Consider the following 16,352-nt stretch of genomic DNA (forward strand, 5'->3'; position numbering starts at 1 on the left):
AGGCAGAAACAGAGGCCCTAGAGAAGAAAAGAAAGGCAGACACAGAAGCCCTAGAGATGAAAAGAAAGGCAGAAACAGAGGCCCTAGAAATGAAAAAAAAGGGAGAAATAGAGGCCCTGGAGAAGGAATGTGAACACGCTGCAGCCATGTCAAGGTTAAAGGTCCTGGAACAAGCCATCAGTGGGAGCCAAAGAGACAGTGTCAGTTTAAGTGATTTTGATACTGAAGACCCTCTTAAGTGTACTAGAGACTATGTACAAAGCCAATACAGCACTCCCCGTGCTCCTGCAATCCTTCCTGACCACACAGATGCTCCCCTGAGACAACAGGACACAGAGTGTTTACCCGCATCCTGCACCCAAGGTCAGTACAATACGCTGCCAACCCTGCATCCTGATCCTCCTCTGTGCACCGGAATGTACCAGAAACCTGCACCGCACCAAACCTTATATACAGAAACATATGTGCAGGCCAATATGCAGGCAAGTCACCACACTCCGGTCAGTCACACAATTCCAGTCCCATGTGTGGCAGGAACTAAGCTCATTAAGCCAGTTAATGGACTGAACGCCTATGCTGCCCCATATGTTCCTGCATCCTCAGGTCAAAGCACAGACTGTATGAACAATGCTACCCAGCCAGCAACGGTCCTTCCAAAATCGGAGAATGCTTATATGACTGGCTTTGCAAGCTACATGATTCGGCGTGATCTAACTAAGACTGGTCTTACAAAGTTTGATGATAAACCTGAGAACTAAAGGGTTGGAAGTGTACCTTTAAAACCACAATCAGTGACCTCGGCATCACCGCCGCTGAAGAGCTAGACCTGCTAATCAGGTGGCTTGGGCCACAATCCACAGATCGGATCAAGAGACTTAAATCTGTCCACATCAGTAATCCTATCGCGGGTCTCACCGCTGCATGGAAGAGACTAGAAAGAAGTTATGGCAGTCCTGAGGCCATAAAAAAGCCCTGTTCATGCGACTAGAGGATTTTCCAAAGGTATCTAGTAAGGACTGTTGCAGAGTGCGTCTTCTTGCAGTCACCGCTGTACTTAAGGTACCGTCACACTAAGCGACGCTGCAGCGATACCGACAATGATCCGGATCGCTGCAGCGTCGCTGTTTGGTCGCTGGAGAGCTGTCACACAGACAGCTCTCCAGCGACCAACGATGCCGGTAACCAGGGTAAACATCAGGTTACTAAGCGCAGGGCCGCGCTTAGTAACCCAATGTTTACCCTGGTTACCATCGTTAAAGTAAAAAAACAACCACTACATACTTACCTACCGCTGTCTGTCCTCGGCGCTCTGCTTCTCTGCTCTGGCTGTGAGCACAGCAGCCGGAAAGCAGAGCGGTGATGTCACCGCTCTGCTTTCCGGCTGCCCGGCGCTCACAGCCAGAGCAGAGAAGCACAGCGCCGGGGACAGACAGCGGTAGGTAAGTATGTAGTGGTTGTTTTTTTACTTTAACGATGGTAACCAGGGTAAACATCGGGTTACTAAGCGCGGCCCTGCGCTTAGTAACCCGATGTTTACCCTGGTTACCAGCGAAGACATCGCTGAATCGGTGTCACACACACCGATTCAGCGATGTCAGCGGGAGAGCCAGCGACGAAATAAAGTTCTGGCCTTTCTTCCCCGACCAGCGATATCACAGCAGGGGCCTGATCGCTGCTGCGTGTCACACTGGACGATATCGCTAGCCAGGACGCTGCAACGTCACGGATCGCTAGCGATATCGTCTAGTGTGACGGTACCTTTAGGAGAGCTTCAATCAGCAAGATATCTTGAGTAAACAGTATTTACTTCATACTGGATAAACATGAGATACAATTCAGTGTCACACAGTCCATGCACTGAACACAACACATTCATGAAGAAAAGCAAAACAGAAAGTAAGAAAACAACCAACAACTGAGAGCTCCCCTCCCCACATTACAGCAAGTATATAACTTTACACACTATCGCCATCTGCTGTCTGGTTAGTATAAAGTCCTCCTTTCACTTATAAGTTCTAATCTGTTGCATATGCCAACACCCTTTCTCAACAGTAAGGACTTATTCAGTCAAACCCAACTTTTTTATTAGTCTCTGATGTTTATCAGCATTCAACGCCTTCGTGAAAATGTCTGCTGTCATTTCTTCAGTAGGACAGTACTCTAACTTCAAGACTCCTTGTTCCTGATGATCTCTCAAGAAATTATATTTCACATCAATATGCTTGGTTCTTGGATTGACTCTTTCCATCTGAGCAAGAACAAGACATCCTTGATTGTCCTCTTTTAGTTTTGTTGGTGCCAACTGTGGTTGTCCTAATTCTGTCAACAATTGTCTTAACCACAGTACTTCTTGACTCGCATGTGCTGCTGCAACATATTCTGCTTCTGTTGAAGATAGTGCCACAATTGACTGTTTCTTACTTGTCCAACTTATTGGTCCACCCGAGAGGAAAAAAATATGTCCACTGGTAGATCTTCTGTCAGTTGGATCTCCAGCCCAATCTGCATCAACATATCCTGTTAAAATGCAATCATCGCTTGTGGGTAATTTCAGCTTAACATTGCTAGTTCCTTTCAAATAACACATTACTCTCTTCACGGCATTCCAATCAGCTTTATTTGGTTTTGATGCCTTTCTACTCAGGATTCCTACTGCTGCTGCGATGTCTGGTCTTGTAACGGTCGCTAGATACAGTAGTTTTCCTATTGCTGTTCTGTATTCTTCATTATTTGGTAGCATATTTTGTTTACTGTTCATCTCTTTGTGATAATTAGTTTCCATTGGAGACTTTACTGTTTTTGCATCCTTTAATCCAAATTTTTCTGTTATGTCTTGAATCATGTGATTTTGATTCAGTAGGAAACTTCCATCTTCTTCTCTTTCTACTTGTATTCCTAGATATTGTTTTACATTTCCCAAGTCTTTGATTTCGAAATGTTGCTTCAGGATTTTTAGAATGTTTTCGTTATCCCTTTCTTGTTCAAAACAAATCAAAATGTCGTCTACATATATGAGTATGTAAATCCATCTACTAATCAGCCTTTTTGTGTATAACCATGGATCAGCTTTGCTTCTTTGAAATTTTTCATTTGTAAGTACTTCCGTGATTTTGTCATTCCACGCTTTAGCTGCTTGATTTAAACCATATATGCTTTTCTGTAGTTTACAAACTTTGTTTGGATTTCTTTCATCTTTGAATCCTGGAGGTTGTTCCATATAAATGTCTTCTGTTAAATCTCCATTCAGAAAAGCTGTCTTTACATCCAGATGTCTCAGTTGTATCTGTTTCATTGCTGCAACTGTAAGTAAAGTTCTTATTGTAGTGTGTTTGACAACTGGAGCAAATGTCTCATCATAGTCTTCTCCATATTTTTGAGAATACCCTTTAGCTACGAGTCTTGCTCGGTATCTCTCAGCTGTGCCATCCGTTTGGTATTTAACTTTAAAAATCCATTTACATCCTATGGTTTTTCTTCCTTCTGGTAAATCTGTCAGTGTCCATGTATTTGAATCTTGCATGGATTTAATTTCTGTTTCTGTTGCTTCTATCCATTTATTAGCTTCTTCTACTGGCAGTTTAGATATTTCTTCCCAAGAAGTAAGCTCATAGATTTTTCTTGTGCCTGTCTTGTATGAGAGACGTTTTGGTGGTTTTCCTTTGTTCTCTCTCATTGAACGTCTTGGTTCTGTGTCTGTTTGTAGTTGTGATTCTTCACTTTCAGTATTTTGTTCTTCATTAATTTCTACTTCTTTCTCAGCAGATATTTCTTCAGTTGTGTCATTATTGGTTTTCTCATTTTTCGTTTCAACTGAAATCATAATATCTTCATTCAAATCTTCAATGAATGTCACACTGTTACTCACTGTAACTCTGTCTGTTTTGGGATCTAGGATTCTGTATCCTTTGCAATTTTCACTATATCCAACAAATATTCCTTCCATGGATCTGTTTTGAAGTTTGGAACATTTTTCTGTTGGAATGAATATGAAAACTTTACATCCAAAAACTTTTAAATGACTGACACTTGGTTTCATACCTTGCCACAGTTCATATGGAGTTTTCGTCAGTTTTCTGGAAAAAAGTCGGTTCTGTAGATAAGTAGCTGTCATTGCTGCCTCACCCCAATATTTCTCTGGTAGTTTGGAATCCGTCAGCATACATCTTATCATCTCTGTTAGAGTTCTGTTTTTCCTTTCTGCTACTCCATTTTGTTCAGGTGTGTATGGAACCGTTTTCTGGTGTTCTATTCCATTTTGTCTTAAGTAGTCTTCTATTCTGTGACCTGTAAATTCACCTCCATTATCACTTCTGATGACAATTGGCTTCCTTTGAAATTTGTTACTTGATCTTGTTACATAGTCTACAAGTTTATCAAAAACTTCATTTTTGTTTTTAATTAAGTATGTGACTGTGTATCTTGAGTAATCGTCTATAAAGTCAACATGTATCTATTGCCTCCTGATGTAGTCACTTTCATGGGTCCACATACGTCAGTATGCACCAAATCAAGTGGTCTTTCACTTTTCATCTCACTTTCTTTTGGAATAGATATCCTTGTGGCTTTGGATTTTATACAACATTCACATCTTATGGTAATTGAGCAATCTGATATCTTTAAATCTTTTGTCAATTCTTTTCTCTGTAGTTCCCTTATACTGTCAGGGTGTCTATGTCCTAGACGTCTATGCCACATGTGAATAGTTTTTGGGTTCATGTGTACATACCTTCATCTGTTCCTTTGGTGTGTCAAAATGATATAATTGTTCATCTGCCTTGACTTTGGTTATCACCTTGTTTCCTGCAATAATTGCACACTCATTGTCTTTGAATTTCACTGTAAGTCCCTTTGCTGTTAAACGTTTCACAGATAATTATCCGCCTTCCAATTTTAGAACATACAACACATCTTGTACAAGTATCTTTGAATCTTGTCCGAACTTGTTTGAACAATTTAGCATACCTTGTCCGATACCTTCTGCGGTTATTTTGCTTCCATCTGCGAGATAAATGGCTTCTTTCTTATCTAAATCAAGATCAGTAAAGAAATTCTTGTCACTTGTCATATGACTCGTTGCTCCTGAATCAATAAACCAACCAAGTGATGATTTCTTGTCTGTTACTTTAAATGTGCCATTCCAATTATTCTCACATGAATCGGAAATTGTGTTTTTTTCTTTCTCTGTATGCTTTTTATGTTATAACTTTTGTTGTTCTGCTTTCCATATGGTACAGTCTTTCTTTAAATGACCTTTTTTCTTACATCTGAAGCATTCTCTTGTCTCTTTATTATAGGGTTTTTGGAATTCTGTAGCTTTAAGAGCGTTTTCACTGTCCTTTTCAGTAGAAGAATCATTTCTTTGTTCTTTTCTTCTCTGATATTCATCTATTAGTCTTGTTTTCACAAAATCTAATGTAATGTCAGTTTCTGGTCTTGTCTCAAGGGCATTTATCAAGGCTGTATACGAATCTGGTAACCTGCACAACAATATAGCTGCTACATGACTTTCTTTAACATCTTCACCAATAGATCTTAGCTGTGATATCACTTCCATCATTGAGAATATGTGCTTCTGCATATCGTCATTTGCACTCAATCTCATACTGTACAGCTTTCTTAATAAAAATAACTTGTGATTCAAGCTAGGTCTTTCATACAGTTTTCTTAATGCTTCCCACATTCCCTTAGCTGTTTCTTCATTTCTTATATGTATTAATTGAGCATCATCCACTAATAAGCTAATGGTGGCTCTCGCTTGTATATTCTTCTTATCCCATGTCTGATTATCTTGATCTGGTCTTGCTGTAACAATTACTTCCCATAGATCATCCTTAGATAACAACATTTCTACTTTGAATTTCCATAACTGATAATTTTCACTATTCAGTTTAGCTACTGTAAATTTCAGTTCTGTGTTACTCATCATCTTTATATAGTCTTAGTTGTTTAGAGAGTTGTACTGAAGATATTCTCCTGTACGTCCTGTGAATTCTCTGCAATTATTTCCAGCTCCTGGGATGCTGAATTCCTCTGTCACTCTGTATCTGGATTTAGTTCCTTCTGTTTACAGAGCTTATCTGTGTGCTCCGTTATCTTGGCTATAAACCAGGATCCTTCTGCCTGAGCTTGTAGTGCAGACCTGTAGTGTCTGGGGTGCCTGGGCCCATAACCTGTTGCAGAGTGCGTCTTCTTGCAGTCACCGCTGTACTTAGGAGAGCTTCCATCAGCAAGATATCTTGAGTAAACAGTATTTACTTCATACTGGATAAACATGAGATACAATTCAGTGTCACACAGTCCATGCACTGAACACAACACATTCATGAAGAAAAGCAAAACAGAAAGTAAGAAAACAACCAACAACTAAGAGCTTCCCTCCCCACATTACAGCAAGTATATAACTTTACACACTATCGCCATCTGCTATCTGGTTAGTATAAAGTCCTCCTTTCACTTATAATAAGTTCTAATCTGTTGCATATGCCAACAAGGACAGTACAAGGTTCCAAGAGCTCAGCGACCTTCTGTTAGAGCTTCAGCTGGCCAAAGCAGACCCCTACCTGCCTGGCCTCAGCTACCTGGACACTGCTCATGGTGTAACCCCAATAGTTTCCAAGCTGCCGTCCAATATCCAAAATAAGTGGGCCATGCTTGGATCAAAATACAAAAGGGAAAACCAAGTCTCCTTCCCTCCATTTTCCTACTTCTGCGAGTTCATCGAAAATATTGCAGAGTGTAAGACTGATTCAAGTTTTTCCTAGGAAGAACACAGCAACCCTGTTTCATCTCCTAAACATGAGAGTCCACGTCTTAACTACAGGAACCGCCGCCCTCCAATGTCCATCAAGAAGACTGATATTCTTCCCACACCTACAGTATCACAATATAAGAGCAACAAAGGTGAGAAGGTTGAGAATCCTAATCATATGTGTCCCATTCACAAGAAACCTCACCCCTTAAAGAAGTGCATCGGCTTCAGAAAGAAACCACTCAAGGAAGGCAAAGAGCTTCTGAAGAACTTTGGGATATGTTACAGGTGCTGAGCTTCTACTGAACACTTTGCTAAGGACTGTAAAATATCTATTAAGTGTTTGGAGTGCGACAGTGAGGAGCATGTGCAAGCGCTCCATCCATCCCAATCTAACACTGCATAGCCTACGCCTTCCCCACCACGAGGCAAGGCGGGGAGGATGCTGTTCAAACAGTGAGTTTTATCACAATATCTTCTTCATGCACAGAAGTGTGTGGAGAAGGCCTCTGGGACAAGTCGTGTGTGAGATATGCCTGGTGAATGTGTATCCAAAGGGTCAACCAGAGAAAATCGCAAGGGTGTATGTTTTCCTGGATGTTCAGAGAAACCAGTCACTTGCAAGGTCAGAGCTCTTTGATATGTTTGACTTAAAGGGAAACTCTCACTCCTACACCCTGGGCACATACAGCGGTGTTACGGAGGTCTCTGGGAGAAGATCTAATGGACTCATGGTGTCTTCTTTTGAGAACAATGTGGAAATACCCTTACCCACTCTGGTCGAATGCAACCAAATACTGTCCAACAGAGAGGAAATCCCAACTCCAGAGGCTGCACGTCATCACCCTCATCTAAGGACTTTGGCAGGCAATATACCAGCTCTCAACAGCAGCACAAACATTCTGATCTTGCTTGGCAGAGACATTCTGCAACTACACAAGGTACATCAGCAATTCAACGGGCCACACGACGCTCCATTTGTTCAACGATTTGACCTAGGCTGGGTTATCATAGGCGATGTCTGTATAGGAAAGATGAAGAGATCCACGAGGATTTCCTCATTTAAGACTCATGTCCTACCAAATGGTCGCAGCACTTACTTTCAACCATGCCCACATCATTACTAGGTGAAAGAGAAGATAAGCGATAACAAGTGGAAGAAAGAAACCTCTGACGACACAAACATATTCCTGTCCCACAATGATGACCTCAGGTCAACAGTTTTCGACTCTACAAGAGAAGACAACCAGCTAGCACCTGCAAGGGAGGACAAAGAGTTCATAAAGATTATGGAAAAGGAATTCGCCCAAGACGATTCAAACAGCTGGGTAGCACCTTTACCTTTTCGTTCTCCAAGAACAAGGCTACCTGATAATCTGCAACAAGCAATGGCAAGGTTTTCATCCCTAAAAAGCACCTTAAAGAGAAGGCCAGAGATGGAGAAACATTTTGTCAACTTCATGCAGAATATCTTCGACAGAGGTCACGCAGAACCCGCACCCCCGCTAAAAGAAGGTGAAGAATGCTGGTATCTCCCATCCTTTGGTGTCTACCACCCTAGCAAACCCGACCAAATTAGAGTGGTGTTTGACTCCAGTGCTCAGTATGAAGGCATCTCCCTAGTCTGCTGCTCACTAGGCCTAATTTAAACAACCTTATAGGTGTACTGATTCATTTCAGGCAAGAACCTGTCGCAGTAATGGCCGACATTCAACAAATGTTTAATTGTTTTATCGTGAGAGAAGACAGCAGAAACTACCTCAGATTCCTATGGCACAAAGACAATGACATCCATAACAAGGTCATAGACTACAGGATGAAGGTGCACGTCTTCGGGAACAGCTCCTCACCTGCAGTGGCCATCTATGGATTAAGATGGACAGCACAGGAAGGTGAGAGAGAGAATGGATCTGATGCTCGTCTATTTGTGGAAAGAAACTTCTACGTAGATGATAGGCTTAAGTCTCTTACTAAAAGTGAAGAGACAATTGATCTGCTCTCTAGGACTCAGGAAATGCTGTCAACAGCAAACCTTAGACTCCACAAGATCATCTCCAACAGTAAAAAGGTAATGGAAGCATTTCCATCTGAGGATCACGCTGCTGGTGTAAGGGATCTTGTTCTGGGTTCTGACATTTCTCCCACGCAAGGCAGCCTCGGTCTGATTTGGGATATTAAGCAGGACACGTTACCTTTCCAGGTGTCAGCTTGTGATAAACATTCACTAAACGAGGAGTCCTATCTGTTGTGAACAGCATTTATGATCCTCTCGGGTTTATCGCACCCATCACCATTCAAGGCAAGATACTGTTTAGACAGTTGACCGCCGAATGTACGGATTGGGACACTCCGCTACCATCCCAGAAACAACAAAGGTGGGAGGCATGGAAGAAGTCTCTGAAGGTCTTAGAGCATTTCCAAGTCCCACAATGTTATTCCCCAGGCACCCTTTTAGCCACCATCAGAAGAGAAGTCTACTTTTTTTCCAATGCTTCTACAGAGGCTATAGCTGCCGTAGCCTACCTGAAGACCTTGGAAGAAGATAACACGGTGCATTCTGGATTCATCCTTGGTAAGGAAAAACTAACCCCGAAACTTGCTCACTCTGTTCCAAGACTCAAACTTTGTGCCACTGTTCTGGCAGTGGAGTTAGCTGAAGCTATAAAGGACAAAATGGACATTGCTATTGATTCATTTACCTTCTACACATACAGTAAAGTGGCACCAGTAACATCGGACCCTGATGTACCAATGATCCTTACTCCTGCTACACTTCTTACTCAGAAGGTTGGAGCTGCCGCAAAGCCTTCAGGGAAGTTTGTGGATGGGGACATTTACAGACGTCAGTTGAAACAGGTACAACACTTGACCAATGTCTTTTGGCACCGTTGGAAAACTGAATACCTGCACTTGCTTCAAAGCCGTCACAAATGGCAGACTGCAAAACCTAATCTCAAAGAGGGAGACCTCGTCCTCCTTAAAGATAAAGAAGCTCATCGCAACGACTGGCCAATGGGTCTTATCACCAAGGTTACACCAAGCAATGACTGGAAGATCCGTAAGGTAGAAGTCAAGGTTATGAAAGGCGGTTCAACTCGTATTTTCTTCCGTCCAGTCACTGAGCTTGTTACTTTTACCAAAGGAGGGCATCACATGAAAGTCATTGTTTATGGACACAGCTCAAGGCAGGGAGCCTACCGCCATATATTCCTCTAGCTGTGTTGGAACATTCAAACATTTGAACTTTCTCCAGCAGATTGTTGGGTTGGTGGAAGTGTTTGCACATTGCAGCTTCCCAAATCTGAAGATGAGCTTATGTTTGGACTCGGACTATTCCGCTGTTGAGGACTTCATGCCTCCAACTGAAGATTGGACCATACCAATTGGACTACAACTGTTGTTGTTGTTACTTGCATGCTTGTTTTCAATTTGTTTTTCAGGTCTACAGTGACATCCCCAGAGGACATCATAATAATTATGAAATCTAAAGATTTCAGACAGGGAGTGTTATGTCCCATGAATGAGACATTTTACAGACTGTCCTGTACATTTTACATGCTGTATTGCAGTCTCTCATATTGTTTATTGTTATTTGTGTTCCTGTGTTTTCCATAGCTCAAATCCTCCCTTTCCATGAAGTTTGTCCCTTCTGTTTCCCTCTGCTGGGTGTCATGTCACTTCCTTTTTCTTCTTTCTGTGTCTCAGTCTCCATCTTGGTTTCATTAGTGGCACATGTGCTTTATTAGAGGCACATGTGCTTTCAGCTTGTCTCAAGAAAGTCTTTTTTACCTGATGCTGTTTGTATGCATTCAACAAGAATTCTTAAAGAAATCAAGGTCTCTTCTGGATTCTTCATAACATGTGTGCCTGCAGCTGAGTTAAGCTATCTGCGAACGTTGCCAATTGTAAGTAAGGTGAAGAGATTCAACATCTCACAGAGCCATATTTGCAGTCACAGGCCCCGGGGACAGAATACCTATAGAATTAGAGTCTCATTGGACACATAGAAGAAACTAGTGCATATATTGATTTTTTTTTTTTAAATCGCTCATCGGCTCTTACCCATCTAATAACATTGCTCTGAGTGCCGTCTGTGTAGTGTCCATTTTTTCACAGACCGCATATGGACCAAATATATGGTTGTGTGATCTTGTTGATCTTGGCCTTAATCAGTCACCATTGTATGTTATTCACAACTATTTGTGTTTTAATAAATGTTTTTAATACCTTGTCTTTATATATTTGGCTTGAATAAAGATCCTTCTATATTGCAGATTTTTGCTGAGATGAGCATTGGATATGCCATTTGCATTACTGTGTAATTCTCTTCTTGTTCTGTTTGTAGTATATATTTTTTTACATTGTGCATTGTGAGAATTGAGCACTCCTCTAATTTACTCTTATTTACTCATACGTTGTCCATCCTGTTTTTTAGCCTTAAAAATTTTAAAGGAAACCTGACACCAGATTTTTCCCATAAGAGGTAAGGCCAGTACCTTTAGGCCCTCATATACAGCAATCTGATATGCTGTATAATTTATATATGCCCCCAAACCGACCTGCAACACAAGAAAGAGAGCTTTATACCCCACATATGGGGTGGTCCTGTTCGATAGGTGTCGCTGTTCTGGGTGCAGCACCTCCTCTCTTCTTGAGATCACCATCCTCCTGCACTGCTTCTTGTGGATGACTCATCCTACAGTATCCACACAGAGCAGAGAAGGAGGATGGCATTGCAAGAAGAGAGGAGGCATCGAATCAATGCTAGCAACCACTACCGTTGCATGCTTGATTCGGGGCATATATACTGCATGCCATTTTTTAATTACATTTCGAACTGAGGAAAGGCAACTTGAAATCGCTTTGCTATTTTCTTATAGCCTTCTCCTGCTTTGTGGGCCTCCACCATTTTCATTTTCAGAGTGCTAGGCAACAACTTAGAAGAACCCATGGCTGCAGTTTTTGGCACAAGACTAGAGGAGGCTGGGTTTTTATGAAGCTGGGAAATTCACATCATCTGGCTTTTTCTAACAGAGATAGTGAACAAGCCATAACCCTAACAGTCTAATTAAGGTCTGAAACCTTGCGGAAGCCTGAAGAATCCTGATTTTGTTTTTGCTTCTTTGAAATATCATATGAGTGAGGGGCTGTGGGAGTCATCATATTGAGTATAATTAACATTATGCAAAGTGGTCATAATTAAGAAAAAAAAAGGAATACAGGAATACTTCTGCTGTCTAATATTGCTGTATTCTATGACTAAGGGCTACGGGCAGAAACGCATTAGAATGTTGGATTCTTTTCAACCTGTCTGGAAATCACCTTTCCCTTTTAATGGAATGAAATAAAAATTTAATTGTATTCATATTCAGCCTATGGATCCTTTTTCCGTTTATTCTATAAACTACTGACATGTCTCCAAAGTTCCATGCAATAAATTTTGTATTTATTTTCTGAAAATGAGAAATGGTCAAAATAACAAAAAAAATGCATTGCTTGCAGACCTCAAATAATGCAAAAAAAAACAAGTTCATAACCATTTAGAAACAAAAATACTAATGTTTTAAAGTTTAGAAATCAATATTTTGTGGAATAACCATGATTTTTAATCACAGCTTTCATGCGTCTTGGCATGCTTTCCACCAGTCTTTCACACTGCTTTTGGATGACCTTATGCCAGGTCTGGAGATTGGGCCAGCCATGACAGGGATTTGATGTGGTGGTCCTTCATCCACACCTTTATTCACGTAGCTGTGTGGCATGGTTCATTGTCCTGCTGGAAAAACAGTCCTCAGAGTTGGGGAACATTGCCTGAGCAGAAGGAACCATTTTTCCAGAATAATCTTGTATGCTGCTTGATTCATACGTCCTTTGCAAAGATTAACCTGCCCAATTCCAGCCTAGGTGAAGCATCCCCAGATCATTACCGATCCTCTACCAAATTTCACAGTAGGTGCAAGACACTGTGGCTTGTACGCCTCTCCTGGTCTCCATCTAACCATTAGATGACCAGGTGTTGGGTAAAGCTGAAAATTAGACTCATCAGAGAAGATTACCTTACTCCTGTCCTCTATGGTCCAATCCTTATGATCTTTAGCAAATGTCAGTCTGGCTCTCCTTTGCTTCTCATTGATGAAAGGCTTTTTTTCTAGCTTTACTAGCTTTGCTCATGCAATGTTCCCCAACTTTGAGGACTGGTTTTTCCAGAAGGACAATGCGCCATGCCACACAGCTAGGCCAATAAAGGTGTGGATGAAGGGCCACCACATCAAATCACTGTGATGGGCAGCCCAATCTCAAGATCTGAACCCCATTGAAAACCACTGGAATGTAATCAAGAGGAAGATGAATAGTCACAAGCCGTCAAACAAAGAAGAACTGCTTTGTGGCATAAGGTCACCCAAAAGCAGTGTGAAAGACTGGTGGAAAGCATGCCAAGACGCATGAAAGCTGTGATTAAAAATCATGGTTATTCCACAAAATATTGATTTCTGAACTCCTTCCTGAGTTAAAACATTAGTATTGTTGTTTCTAAATGATTATGATCTTGCTTTTTTTGCATTATTTGAGGTCTGCAAGCAATGCATTTTTTTGTTATTTTGACCATTTCTCATTTTCAGAAAATAAATGCAAAATTTATTGCTTGGAACTTTGGAAACATGTTATCAGTAGTCTATAAAATAAAAGAGCAATTTACATTTTACTCAAAAATATACCTATAAAGAGAAAAATCAGACAATCTGAAAATTTTGCAGTGGTCTCTTAATTTTTGCCAGAGCTGCATATAGACATGCAAACATCTTTCAGGTATTACAGGAATGTTAGCTTTAGTGTAACTGAGCACTACTTAGTAATTGTGCCGCATCTCCTTAATCAAATTATTATATTATTATAATCATTTTGCTGGTTGAAATAAGACATTAAGTTTATTAATCATCATCAGCTTATAAACAAGGGGATAATTTGAAATTACTGTTCCATTTGGTAATATTCTTTAACAGGCCTTCCTCCTCCTTCACAGCAGCATGCCACTGGCACTTCCAGAACATTATATACTCCCATAATTGCTATTCAGTGGCTTGCAATTGGGAGTCTAAGATACAGAATCAGTAAATATACACTTTATTATATTATTATTTGCTATAATTTTTTCTTAGTTTTCTTTATTTTTAGTGTATTTTATTCAGTTTGCAATTCCATTAAAAAGTTATCATGTGATAACATTAGAAACGACTTCATTTCTCGGTGCTAAAAACACATTTTTTCTTATGTGCAGATAGAACTTAAACCCCAAGGTAGAATGATAATGAATGCAAGGTATTTCCTGGAGCAATCAGGCAAGTACATTTTCTTCTTAAAACCATTTTTTTTTTTTTAAACCATGTATTCTCACTAAATCTAGCCTAGTTCTGTTTCATAGCTTGTAAAAAATGCTATAAAAATCTTGAAAGACTCTTTCTATCCATTTCTATTGCAAAACCACTTTGCTGGTGAAATGTTCAGTATTTTAAGCTGCTTTTTTTTTACACATCATATTTTGAAAAATGCATGCTGGAGAAAATGAGAGTACATGTCATTTCTTTGAAACGGCTCGGCATAGAACACACTCAAATCTATCCAATTAAAAGGCTGCAAAAAAAACACTTCAAGAAACGAAAAACTCCTCCAAAAACTCCTCAAAAAAGAAAATTCTTCCAAGTAATTTCCACTAGAAAACTCATTGTTTTTGGCCGGCTCAAAAAATCTGTGTGTGCACATAGCCATAGGTATATACGATGTTCTGCTAATCAATCCAATGACAAAAATCAGTTAAAAAAATTGAGATCTGGCCTTGTAATAGTAAGGACACAATTTACACACAGGCTCTCCATGAGTGTGCTGTGACAGTGACACAGCCACGACACATGCAGCTGCGGCGTAGGACAGGTGATCAGCCGGCATGATCCATGTATCCTGGTTCCCTCTGCAGCTTATTCGGTAAGCGCTATAGCTTGCCGAATAAGCAGGAACCCGATTAAATTCGCTAAAATCTAGTGATGAAGTAATAGTAAATTCTTTGCTAAAGTCTCAAACCAAAATATTGTGAGCATACATTAGCAATAAAACTATTTGGGGCAAATTAATGGCTTGAATCTAGAATACTTCAGAAATCTTTCCCTCTTTATGCTCTGTCTTTAACTTTTAGTTGTCTGTGAGCTACTGGGTGGAAACTTGGTGTTTTGATGTCTCTCATACAAAGCACAAACAGTAATGCAGTAATGTGGGAATTAAGATCTCCTGTTTCTGTGTAGCAGAAAAACCGAGAACATTTTATAACAGTATTGAGCAGTGAATCGAAGAATCCAGCACTGAAAAGAGATAAACACTTACTAGAAAGCTGCAGCATAGGTTTGTGAGTGTATGTGCCTCTATTTTCCACTTTATCTTTCAATCTGCTCATCTTACCTCATGACACATGTTATTGGATAAATTTGCAACTGCAAGTACAAAAAAGCCCAAGGGGTATGTTGCATAGGTCATATCAACTAGAACAAGACCCATGAACAAGATTCTCCAGACACCAGGGCTGTATTTAGTGCTCATGCTGCCTTAGGCCTCTTTCACACGTCAGTGTCTCCGGTACGTGTACTGACCGTTTTCTCACGTACCGGACACAGTGACACACGTAGACCCATTCAAATGAATGTCCGTGTTGAAAACATGGAGACATGTCTGTTTTTCTCCGGCAGCACGTACCGCAATACGTCCTGCACACGTGCACACGGAGAACAGTGTGCACTCTCCTCCGTGTGCACATAGCGCCCGCAGGAGAGACAGCGCTACACTAAGCGCTGTCCCCCCTGTGTGGTGCTGAAGCCGACATTCATCTCTTCTCCCCTGCAGGAGAGAAGAGATGAAAGATCAATTTTTTGTTATTTTTTGTTAAAAATAAAGTTTGCTGGTGAGCTCCCGCCTATGCGCATATTCCTCACTGTAATGAGCGGTACCACGTGACCGCTCACACAGGACCTGCTGCCGGTGCTGAGAGGAGAGAGGAGACATCGCAGGAGCTGGGTAAGTATTTCTATGCAAGGTGCCGGGCGGCGCACGGGGGATGGGAGGCGGGAGCTCACCAGCAAACTTTATTTTTAACAAAAAATAACAAAAAATTGATCTTTCATCTCTTCTCTCCTGCAGGGGAGAAGAGATGAATGCCGGCTTCAGGACCACACAGGGGGGACAGCGCTTAGTGCAGCACTGTCTCTCCTGCACGGTCCGTGTGGTCCTCAGGCGGCACACGGATGCCGCACGTGTGCCACACTGATGTGCCACGTGAGCACACGGACACACGGACACGGATAATTCCGGTACCGATTTCTCCGGTACCGGAATTATCTGGACGTGTGAAAGAGGCCTTAGGCATTTTTATTTTTAATGCACCCTACTGGTGAGTCAGCCTAAAGCCTCATTCAGTTTTTTTGCATACATATTTCTATCAGTGTGCCAGATTTGATTTTCAGTTATTTGTGGTCCATGCATCAGTTTTCACCATCAGTTTTCACCATCTGTTTTTTTTCTTGTAAGAAAGAAAAAAAATGATCTCCAAGCTTCTCCTACCAATTAA

At 41.0% G+C, this 16,352-nt stretch overlaps 1 protein-coding gene across 1 annotated transcript in view; it reads left to right on the forward strand.

Annotated features, from left to right (window-relative positions):
- Positions 1–16,352, forward strand: part of PRKCQ (protein kinase C theta) — a 243,795-nt gene that overhangs the window by 106,743 nt on the left and 120,700 nt on the right. Inside the window, exon 4 of the mRNA XM_069765311.1 lies at positions 14,025–14,085. Coding sequence (XP_069621412.1) covers positions 14,025–14,085 — 61 coding nt within the window. The remainder of the gene's footprint in view (positions 1–14,024; positions 14,086–16,352) is intronic.

Source organism: Ranitomeya imitator, chromosome 4 (assembly GCF_032444005.1).
Source record: "Ranitomeya imitator isolate aRanImi1 chromosome 4, aRanImi1.pri, whole genome shotgun sequence".
NCBI lineage: Eukaryota > Metazoa > Chordata > Amphibia > Anura > Dendrobatidae > Ranitomeya > Ranitomeya imitator.